At 48.2% G+C, this 11,857-nt stretch overlaps 1 protein-coding gene across 5 annotated transcripts in view; it reads right to left on the reverse strand.

The window, feature by feature from the left end:
* LOC138802408 (discoidin domain-containing receptor 2-like) overlaps positions 1 to 11,857 on the reverse strand; it is a 98,518-nt gene that overhangs the window by 20,073 nt on the left and 66,588 nt on the right. For 4 of the 5 annotated variants that reach the window (XM_069985675.1, XM_069985678.1, XM_069985674.1 and 1 more), the window contains 4 exons: positions 3,949 to 4,092; positions 3,632 to 3,734; positions 2,279 to 2,507; positions 12 to 159 (listed from right to left, as the gene is read on the reverse strand). In XM_069985675.1, coding sequence (XP_069841776.1) covers positions 12 to 159; positions 2,279 to 2,507; positions 3,632 to 3,734; positions 3,949 to 4,012 — 544 coding nt within the window. In that variant the 5' untranslated portion in view covers positions 4,013 to 4,092. Of the gene's footprint in view, positions 1 to 11; positions 160 to 2,278; positions 2,508 to 3,631; positions 3,735 to 3,948; positions 4,093 to 7,367; positions 7,480 to 11,857 lie in introns of those variants that run through there. The other variant, XM_069985677.1, reaches the window with a different exon arrangement.

Here is an 11,857-nt window from a genome sequence, read left to right on the forward strand (position 1 = left end):
AACATGCTTACCTAACCACACGCAGCCGTACAGCTCCACCCTCATACACACCGTCATGGGGACCTTAGTGACTGGGATGACTCGGATATGACTTGCAATGATTGGAGGTCTCAGATCGGTCAGGACCACCTCATACTCATCTACATTGCCTTTAATAACCTAAATGTAGAAAAATACATCTGGTCAATGATCACACTGTTCTCTATCTATCTGTAGTATCCCACTGCGTGTTTTCTTTTCTCTTCTTACACCTTGTTAAAACTGTTTCTCTGTTTCTAGTGTCATAGGTTAGGACAGGAGGCCGCTGTTCCTTACTCCAACCACTAGATGTCACTCTCACACAGCACAGCTGCAGATAACACTTAGGTCTAGCTACACATACACTTACTTTTCTCTAGTAACCACTTCCTTTAGTTAGTCAGTTAGTGCCTTGTTATAGGACAGGCAGGACATGTGTATAGCTGTTCCTGACTCTAGCTATCCAACCACTATGGATTGCTAGAAAAGACAACTAGGGAAAACCGGAGACAAGGGAGATTTCACCCTTGCCTACTCTGAGGACTAACATAATAGGACAGCCGACCACCTTAGAAATGGGATGGACAGGCTTAAGACTCATCCTTCAGTAGAGCACAGTGCAACTGCTTTGTACTGACAAGCACCCAGCTCCACCCAGAGCAGAGGTCTGGGACTTGTACTACCCTAGAGGACAGGTAACCCGACACTGTGGGGCAAAAGGCGGTTAGGTGACATAACTAGAATATTTTTGCACCTGAGCACTTTAGTACCAGAGCTCTGCTTGTTTGCCCTAAGTTCCCTTTTAGCTGTTTTAAGTGGAATGCTGTCACCTGTCGCCACACCTGCACCTACACTCCGCACCTCACACCTGTCCTAACCAAGGTCTAGTTGCCTTGTGTCCGGGGGTGGGTGTTACCCCTCCTGGCCACCGTGACAAGTAGCCTCCAAAACACCAGAAACCACCAGCAGGCCCCAACATTAGTTCCAACAACTATCTATCTGTCTACTATCTATCTACCGGTATCTATTTATCTATCTATTCATCTATCTACTATCTATCTATCTATCTATCTATCTATCAATCTATCTATCTCCTATCTATCTATCTATCAATCTATCTATCTCCTATCTATCTATCTATCTATCTATTCATCTATCTACTATCTATCTATCTATCTATCAATCTATCTATCTCCTATCTATCTATTTATCTATCTATCTATCTCTCATCTATCTATCTATCTATCTATCTATCTATCTATCTATCTATCATCTATCTACTATCTATCTATCTCTTCTCTATCTATCTATCTATCTATTCATCTATCTATTTATTCATCTATCTATCTATCTATCTATCTATCTATCTATCTATCTATCTATCTATCTATCATCTATCTATCTATCTCTCATCTATCTATCTATCTATCTCCTATCTATCTATCTCCTATCTATCTCCTATCTATCTATCTATCTATCTATCTATCTATCTATCTATCTATCTATCTCCTATCTATGTCACACATTACTGTAAGGCTATAGTAACTATTATCTGTGTTTCTCTCCCTCAGACGCGTTTCCAGCTATGTAGACATCCACAGCTCCGGTTCCTCGTGAATAAGCAAGGTCAGCTGCGTTGCCTTTGGCCGGACGGGCATTATCAGAAGTTATGTCAAGGATAAGCGGCCAGTGACTCCGCACCTCACCAGGCTGACGGCTCAGGGCCAGTCTGCGGTCATACAGCTCGCACGGGATGTCGTACTTTGGTAGATATTATTCCTGAAGGAAGGCGTGAGTGGTTTCCTCCTCTGTTGTCTTACGTGGTGGAGAATTTGGCCGCGTCTTGTATATGTCAGGACAGGATGAGGTGTACCAGGAGACGACATTGTGTCTCCATCGCTGTGTGGTCTCTTCTATGGAGACCACATGGATGTCATGGATCTTACTCAGCCATATTGAGGGTTGTCCTAGGACAAGTGGTGGATCAGCTCCACCGCAGCTGTCATTGGGGGGTCCACACCCTGTTCCTTATATACGGTAACAAGGTAGTGATCCCCAATGGTGGTTACATACCAGGAATTCTAGATGCAGCTTTGGCTGTGACTGGAGTATAATGTGATAAATTACCTGGTACGAGACATATGAAGCAAAGTATGTAGGGTGGACTACACGTCTACATGTACCATACCGGGAAGAAGAAGTGGGGTGGAGAATGCAAACATGGCTGCCGCTGGTACAGTAACTTCTATAGAACTCATACCTGTTGCCCTTGGTGGTCCTTCCAGGAAAGCCACCTCTCCCCATTGCGGCTATAGTCCACTCGATACGATCTGGCGAATTCCTTCCCCGTGGCGCGGGCATGGCGGCCCTGAGTGCCCACCAAGGTGATGAAGTAGAGCTTGTGTAGATGGATCTGTAGATATTGTACGTCCTCCGGCTGCAGGAGACCCGCCGGGCACCAGGCCCCATCACCTTCTTCTCGTTGTAGTCTGGAAGAATACAGGATATTAATACAGATCTGCCCCCGGGATGGGGTAACCAGCAGTTTACAGTAGTAGTATAAGGAATTAGGGGAAATATTGTAAAATGTTGGTGAACACTTTAATACTTTGCTGTGCCCCCAATGTATGTTCTGATCTTCTACCCTATTGGGGGCTTACAGCAGGGTCTCTATGAGTTCTGCGGTTCTGGACCCCTATACAGGGTGGAAAGCAGCTCATGGACAGTAAACAGCGCTGGACACAGACGGTCCGACCACCGCACCCTCTAAGAGCTCAGATCCTGCCTGGTAATGTCTGTACCGCAGCACAGGCCGGTCCGCAACGCACAGGAAGTCTGACCAGAGATTCCACTTACATCATCCAGCTCTGTCTGCACTGGTATAGGCAAGGAGAACTACAGGGAACTGGTGACCAGGGTGTCCAGAAAATACTATAGAGTGCAACCAGAGGCTGCGTAGAGCGCTACACGCAGAATATAGAGTGCTACACACAGAATATAGAGTGCCACATATAGAACCAGAGGCTGCATAGAGTGCTACAGACAGAATATAGAGTGCTACACACAGAATATAGAGTGCTACACACAGAATATAGAATGCCACATATACAACCAGAGGCTGCATAGAGTGCTACATGCAGAATATAGAGTGCTACACACAGGATATAGAGTGCCACATATACAACCAGAGGCTGCATAGAGTGCTACACACAGAATAGAGTGCTACACACAGGATATAGAGTGCCACATATACAACCAGAGGCTGCATAGAGTGCTACACACTGAATATAGAGTGCTACAGACAGAATATAGAGCGCTACACACAGAATATAGAGTGCTACACACAGAATATACAGCGCTATACACAGAATATAGAGTGCCACATATACAACCAGAGGCTGCATAGAGTGCTACAGACAGAATATAGAGCGCTACACACAGAATATAGAGCGCTACACACAGAATATAGAGTGCTGCATATAGAACCTGAGGCTGTATAGAGTGCTACACACAGAATATAGAGTGCCGCATATACAGGCCAGCCTATCTATGTGCTGAGGCTACAATGTAATAGAGTCCCAGCTGCTTCATGTAGACCATATATACTCCGTACCTTGCAAACTGGGGCCCCGTTGACTCATACCATTGGCTGGACGCAGTGATGTCCTCATCACGTATGGATCGGTCGTGCATCCCCAGGGCATAGCGACATATGGCTGCCGGGAGAAGAAGAGAGACATGGATGGCGGAGAGCACAGGACAACTACATTTATACTAAACTCTTCTTCTCTGATAGTCTGTTACAATGTATCAGTGCAGGTGACATGTTTCTTAGCTCACAGAGCATTGTCTAGACTGGATACAACGGCAGCAGACGTTCCCATAAATGTTTCTATTCAGTGACAGCAAGCAGAGCTCTTCCGTCCTCACCGGGTATAACTTCTGAGGTGGAGCGTCCAGTCAGAAAAGCCAGCAGGAAAATGCGGAGATACATTCTGGGGAGCCCAGGCGTCTGCTGCCCCCCGCTGGCTCTCCACTTGTCTCGTCGGCCGCCGGTTTCACTCAGCTACATTTCTGTAAGAAGAGGGAAAAGGGTCACTCAAAGTGGCTGAGACTGGTGAGGAGAGGCAGCGGCCCGGGCCTAGGGCGGCAAAATCATCAGGCCCCAATGCATCCCAACAGCTTGGGGGGTCCTCTGCCCCCACATGGTCATGGAGACCCCTCTTTGGCCCTACAGTGCATATTCATTACCCCAGTTGTGTCTCCCCTCAGTATGGAATAACAGTGCCCCATAGTAAATAGTGCCTCTTTTCCCCCTAGTTGGGAATTGTGCCCCTCTATGCCAACCAATGGGAAATAGTTCCTTCTCTGTGCACCCTAATCAGGAATATTAGCTGCAGAACCTATTCAGGGTTATCTCAGATTCTGATGCAAATATCATGTAATACTGTGTCTGACCAGCAGATGGCAGCATGCACCTTCATATTTCCTGTTCATCACAGGTCAGTGGTCTGGAACTCTGCAGCTACCACTGGGGTGAATGGGATTTTCCAGCAGCACAGAGTATTTCAGGAGAGTGCAATATGATGATGTTTATGAAGACAAAACTGGAGGTGATGGGATTGTGTCAGGGTGTGAGGATGCATCAATGCAGGTAATATGTACCAGCCTGGAGTCCTCATAATTCACACAACTGAATCCAATTGTAAGAAACCCTCAGCTGTGAGACGCATGGAGCCCTGGATGTCAACAAGAGTGTTCCTATTCACTGACAGCCAGCAGAGATCCTGAAGATGTGGAGGAGCTGAAATGCATCTACTATTACCTTAGAGTGGAGCCCCTGTAACCTCCTCCTGGGTCACCAGGTGACCGTCCTTCCTGGGCCTCAGAGCTGCACTCCTGTCCCTCTGCCTCAGAGCTGCACTCCTGTCCCTCTGCCTCAGAGCTGCACTCCTGTCCCTCTGCCTCAGAGCTGCACTCCTGTCCCTCTGCCTCAGAGCTGCACTCCTGTCCCTCTGCCTCAGAGCTGCACTCCTGTCCCTCTGCCTCAGAGCTGCACTCCTGTCCCTCTGCCTCAGAGCTGCGCTCCTGTCCCTCTGCCTCAGAGCTGCGCTCCTGTCCCTCTGCCTCAGAGCTGCACTCCTGTCCCTCTGCCTCAGAGCTGCACTCCTGTCCCTCTGCCTCAGAGCTGCACTCCTGTCCCTCTGCCTCAGAGCTGCACTCCTGTCCCTCTGCCTCAGAGCTGCACTCCTGTCCCTCTGCCTCAGAGCTGCGCTCCTGTCCCTCTGCCTCAGAGCTGCGCTCCTGTCCCTCTGCCTCAGAGCTGCACTCCTGTCCCTGTCATCTAGGAATCTCAGATATTTCTCCTCCTCTTGTTTTTCTCCTGTTCTGGATGTTTTCAGGGTTAAAATTCCTGGAATTGTCGTCTCGTGAGTGACTGTAATGGAAAACATATGTAATATCATATACCCACCCCTCACCGAGTGCCACCAACATGTCCACCATACTTCTATCTCTCTATTTACCTCCTATCTATCCCCTATCTGTCTATCTATCTATCACCTATCTATCTATCTATCTATCTCCTATCTATCTATCTATCTATCTATCTATCTATCTATCTCCTATCTATCTATCTACTCTCTTTTATCTACAGTATGCTGCAGACAGCACAGTGATAAAATCTGGTATGCTCGGCTCTGCTACATCTGGTAAGCTCGGCTCTGCTACATCTGGTAAGCTCGGCTCTGCTACATCTGGTAAGCTCGGCTCTGCTACATCTGGTAAGCTCGGCTCTGCTACATCTGGTAAGCTCGGCTCTGCTACATCTGGTTAGCTCGGCTCTGCTACATCTGGTTAGCTCGGCTCTGCTACATCTGGTTAGCTTGGCTCTGCTACATCTGGTTAGCTCGGCTCTGCTACATCTGGTAAGCTCGGCTCTGCTACATCTGGTAAGCTCGGCTCTGCTACATCTGTAAGCTCGGCTCTGCTACATCTGTAAGCTCGGCTCTGCTACATCTGGTTAGCTCGGCTCTGCTACATCTGGTTAGCTCGGCTCTGCTACATCTGGTTAGCTCGGCTCTGCTACATCTGGTAAGCTTGGCTCTGCTACATCTGTAAGCTCGGCTCTGCTACATCTGTAAGCTCGGCTCTGCTACATCTGTAAGCTCGGCTCTGCTACATCTTGTAAACTCGGCTCTGCTACATACGCTTATATATCCCTTTTATGTGAAGCTGTTTTCCATACAATCAATTAAAATACCAGGAGGGGGCCTGGAATATACAGATGGTGGATGAAGTGCAGATGTCAGGACAAGGCCGGTCCCCGGGGATGGTATTAGGCGGTGTTATTTATGACAGGACAATGCTCCCATGAGGAGGGAGGAATGTACACATAACCTGACAGGAGTCCAGGCTCCAGCATCCCTGTCACTGCACAATGGGAAAGGAAACATCCTGTAATCCACCACCTGATAATCCAGAAAAATCCTGTAATCTGCTGCTATACTTTATTATAGGAGACGTTCTACCCCATTACAAAGTATTTCCATATTTGTTCTATGACCATGAGATGATGAGGAACATAGTAAAGAATTGTTACCTTATTAACATTACATATATGGCTCAAGGCTGCCGCCATATAGTGCTCCAGTCATTGAATGATAAGGTCATGTGACAGCCGCAGATCACATGACACCATGATACAGCATCCATATAATACTGCCATACATCACCCAATTCCCACCACACAATACCAAAATAATAACACCATACAGTACACTAATAATACCACCATACAGTAGCCAAATAATACCACCATACATCACCCAAATCCTACCACATAATATCAAAATAATACTATCATACACAGGACACAAATAATACCACCATACAGTAGCCAAATAATACCACCACACAGTACACAAATAATACCACCATACACTACACAAATACCACCATACACTACACAAATACCACCATACATCACCCAAATCCCACCACATAATATCAAAATAATACTACCATACACAGGACACAAATAATACCACCATACACAGGACACAAATAATACCACCATACACAGGACACAAATAATACCACCATACACAGGATACAAATAATACCACCATACAGTGGCCAAATAATGCCACCATGCAGTACACAAATAATACAGTGCCCAAATAATACCACCATACAGCACCCACACAATTCTGTCCTGCAGTTCTTAAGAGACCACTGTTTATTTGCTATATAAAACCCCTCATATAGATGCAATATAATAGCACCCAGAAACATTCTGAATATTGCCATCCAGCTCCTGGGATTAGGCACAGTCCCCTCATGTATACCTTGGTGGTTTCTCCTCTCAGGGTCTCCTATGGCGGGCAGGCAGGACTAGCGGCACGGGCGGCCCCAGCCTGACATGTATGGGTTGTGCTTTGGCTGGTGCCCCTCTCACCCCTCCTCCTGTCACATGTAAGTCATTAGGGCAGGCCGGCACATGGCGGGGCCCCTCCAGCTCTCTGCCATTTTACACTTGGCATAAAGAAGAGGAAAATGAGTGATGTGGAATGTGATAGAATGTGCCATAAATGTGGGTGCGGGTGGAGATGATGTAAATCACATCTATAGGGAGAAGCACAGCGCCGGCCATGAAGTGACAACCGTGCATGAGCAACAGTGTCCCCAAATGTCCCCCACACCCCACCGCATAGTACATATCCCCTATAACATAGGAGGTGTGTGGTAAGAGGCAGGGTATGAGGTAATGTGTAGGGTTAATGGTTAGTGTATATAATTATGATTATTGTATAGGGTTCTGGTTAGTGTATAGGGTAATTGCGCATAAGATTCTGGTTAGGATATAGAGTAATAGTGTATAGGGTTAGGAGTTAGTGTATAGGGTAATGCTGTATAGGGGTAAGGGTTAGTGTATAGGGTATTGATGTATAGGGGTAAGGGTTATTGTATAGGGTAATGCTGTATAGGGGTAAGGGTTAGTGTATAGGGTATTGATGTATAGGGGTAAGGGTTAGTGTATAGGGTATTGATGTATAGGGGTAAGGGTTATTGTATAGGGTAATGCTGTATAGGGGTAAGGGTTAGTGTATAGGGTATTGATGTATAGGGTTCTGGTTAGTGTATAGAGTTAGGAGTTAGTGTATAGGGTAATGCTGTATAGGGGTAGGGGTTAGTGTATAGGGTAATGCTGTATAGGGGTAAGGGTTAGTGTATAGGGTATTGATGTATAAGGTTAGGGGTTAGTGTATAGGGTATTGATGTATAGGGGTAAGGGTAAGTGTATAGGGTAATGCTGTATAGGGGTAAGGGTAAGTGTATAGGGTAATGCTGTATAGGGGTAAGGGTTAGTGTATAGGGTATTGATGTATAGGGGTAAGGGTTAGTGTATAGGGTAATGCTGTATAGGGGTAAGGGTAAGTGTATAGGGTAATGCTGTATAGGGGTAAGGGTTAGTGTATAGGGTATTGATGTATAGGGGTAAGGGTAAGTGTATAGGGTAATGCTGTATAGGTGTAAGGGTTAGTGTATAAGGCATTGATGTATAGGGTTCTGGTTAGTGTATAAGGTTAGGGGTTAGTGTATAGGGTAAGGCTATGTTCACACTACGTAAAACTACGTCCGTAGTTCTCGACGCACTACGACCGTTGTTTTGCGGTGTGTGACATAGCCTTATGTGCAATGGGATCCTGGCTGGAGCGTACACACATCGTACACGCTCCGGCCGGGATCCCATGAAGCGCCGGAAAAAACTGACAGGTCAGTTTTCTGCGGCCGGAATTCAGTGAATTCGCTTGCTTCACTGTGTGCTATGGAAAGCTCTGATGTGGCCGCACGCTGATGCGTCCGCATTAGAGCTCTGCGGACGAAAGATCACCCGGCCGGTACTTAAGTACCGGCCGAGATGATCCGGCCAAAGAACCGGCCATTCCGTGACCCGGCCGGTCTCATACGTTGTGTGAACATAGCCTAATAGTGTATAGAGTTCTGGTTAGGATATAAAAAGGTATAGGGAAATAGTGTATAGGGTTCTGGTTAGTATATATGGTTCTGGTTAGTGTATAGGGTTCTGGTTAGTATATATGGTTCTGGTTAGTGTATAGGATTCTGGTTAGGATATAGGGTTCTGGTTAGTGTATAGGATTCTGGTTAGGATATAGGGTTCTGGTTAGTGTACAGTAATAGTGTATTGGGTTCTGGTTAGTATATATGGTTCTGGTTAGTGAATAATGGTTTTGGTTAGGATATAGGGTTATGGACCATATAAATTTGGCACAGTTTCTGCACTTTTCCATTTTGGTGCTGTTTCTGTGTGTTTCGGGGGGGTATAAGATGTCGCTCATAGATTCTAGAGAGAGTCCTGGTTGCGGTGTCTGTAGAGAACACAGCTGTTGTGTAACATGACTCCTCGGAGACGTCCTAATGGTTGCATAATGATGAGCGCCGGCTTCCTGGGGAAGACTGACAATCCTCAGCTCTCACATTCTTCCCTCAGCCATCCTAAAGACACTAAAAAAGATGGCTGCCAGGTGCGCAGAAATACACTGCCTAAACAATGACACAGCTGGCGCAATATTCACACTGATGAGATCACAAACCTGGGACAGTTACATATAGCAGTCACAGATCACGCTGCCCGGCCGTTCTCTGGATTGGACTGGGGCAGATCTTATGTGTATGTGCCCCAATGGGTTTTTGTTGGAGCCTATATTACTTTAGAAGCAAAACACATGAGGGGGGGGGGGGGGGAGCACCTGGAGAGAAGGGACCAACGCTTTAAGAGACGTCAGGCCTCATTATGAAACCATAAACTGCGACAGATTGGTTTCTAATTGACATGCTGCCTAGCAACCTTATTTTAAATGTTGCGTTGCTATGCACTATAACCCTAGCAACCAGGGAATCAGCATATTAGAGACCCCATAGTAATAATGAAAATGTAGCTAGATCTTGTTTTACACCTACAGAGGACGTCGTTCCCCTCTCTCACCGCCATAACATCTTACTCAGGAGAACATGGTGGCGGTTTTTCATCAATGTCTATGGAGTTACAGCCCCACATGTCTCTTCTCAGGGGTCTATCAAGGCTAAGTGGGGTATATACAGTAAAAAAAGATATACACTTATAGGCCTTGAAAAAAACAACTATAAATGGTCCCCACCAAACAGCCAGAGGGGGCGCCCTTCATGATGATGTCCTATCAGGGGTGATTCTAGCCTCTCTGCTGCCCGAGGCGAACTATAGAATGACGCCCCCCCCCCCCCCCGGTCAATCCGCCCACATTATAATCCACTACTGCCCCCCCCCCCCCACTGCTGTCCCCAATAAACATAATGTTTGGTCCCTTGCTGCACAGAGGATGTCAGGAGAGGAGGGGGCTGACTTTATAGGAGAGGATACAGCAGCACAGAGGATGTCAGGAGAGGAGGGGGCTAATCCTATAGGAGAGGTCCCAGCAGCACAGAGGATGTCAGGAGATGAGGGTGCTAATCCTATAGGAGAGGTCCCAGCAGCACAGAGGATGTCAGGAGAGGAGGGTGCTAATCCTATAGGAGAAGTCCCAGCAGCACAGAGGATGTCAGGAGAGGAGGGTGCTGATCTTTTAGGAGATGGTCCCCCTCTTCCCCCCTTATAGATGGTCCCCCTCTTCCCCCCTTATAGATGGTCCCCCTCTTCCCCCCTTATAGATGGTCCCCCTCTTCCCCCCTTATAGATGGTCCCCCTCTCCCCCCTCCCTTATAGATGGTCCCCCTCTCCCCCCCTCCCTTATAGATGGTCCCCCTCTTCCCCCCTTATAGATGGTCCCCCTCTTCCCCCCCCCTTATAGTTGGTCCCCCTCTTCCCTCTCTCCCCCCCCCTTATAGATGGGTCCCCCTCTCCCCCCCCTTATAGATGGTCCCCCTCTCCCCCCCCCCCTTATAGATGGTCCCCCTCTTCCCTCTCCCCCCCTTATAGATGGTCCCCCTCTTTCCCCCCTCCCTTATAGATGGTCCCCTTCCCCCCCTATAGATGGTCCCCCCTCTTCCCTCTCTTCCTCCCTTATAGATGGCCCCCCCCCTTATAGATCGTCCCCCTCTTTCCCCCCTCCCTTATAGATCGTCCCCTCTTTCCCCCCTCCCTTATAGATCGTCCCCCTCTTTCCCCCCCTCCCTTATAGATGGTCCCCCTCTTTCCCCCCTCCCTTATAGATGGTCCCCTTCCCCCCCCTACCTTATAGATGGTCCCCCTCTTTCCCCCCTCCCTTATAGATGGTCCCCTTCCCCCCTACCTTATAGATGGTCCCCCTCTTTCCCCCTCCCTTATAGATGGTCCCCTTCCCCCCCCTATAGATAGTCCCCCCTCTTTCCCTCTCCCCCTCCCTTATAGATGGTCCCCCCCCTTATAGATGGTCCCCCCTTATAGATCGTCCCCTCTTTCCCCCCTCCCTTATAGATGGTCCCCCTCTTTCCACCCTACCTTATAGATGGTCCCCCTCTCCCCCCCCCCCCTGCACAGCAGATAAAACAAAAACAAAAAACAGCACACAACTCACCTACCCTCCGTTCCCCCGTCGAGCCTCTCTGGTCTGGTCCCGGCTGATGTGCGGCTGCCCGGGGTGTCCCGTCCTGTCCCCGGCAGCGCGCGCATCACAAAGCTCCCCGTGCGCCTGTGACTTCCGGCGCACAGGGAGCTCTCTGATGCGTGCGCTGCCGGGGACAGGACGGGACACCCCCGGCAGCCGCACATCACCCGGGGGACTAAGGCTGCATTCCCACGTTCCGTGATCCTGACGGATCACGGACGTGGAATGCATGTACTGGAGCCCCCCCCGCGCCCGGG

This window comes from Dendropsophus ebraccatus, chromosome 10 (assembly GCF_027789765.1).
Source record: "Dendropsophus ebraccatus isolate aDenEbr1 chromosome 10, aDenEbr1.pat, whole genome shotgun sequence".
Taxonomy (NCBI): domain Eukaryota; kingdom Metazoa; phylum Chordata; class Amphibia; order Anura; family Hylidae; genus Dendropsophus; species Dendropsophus ebraccatus.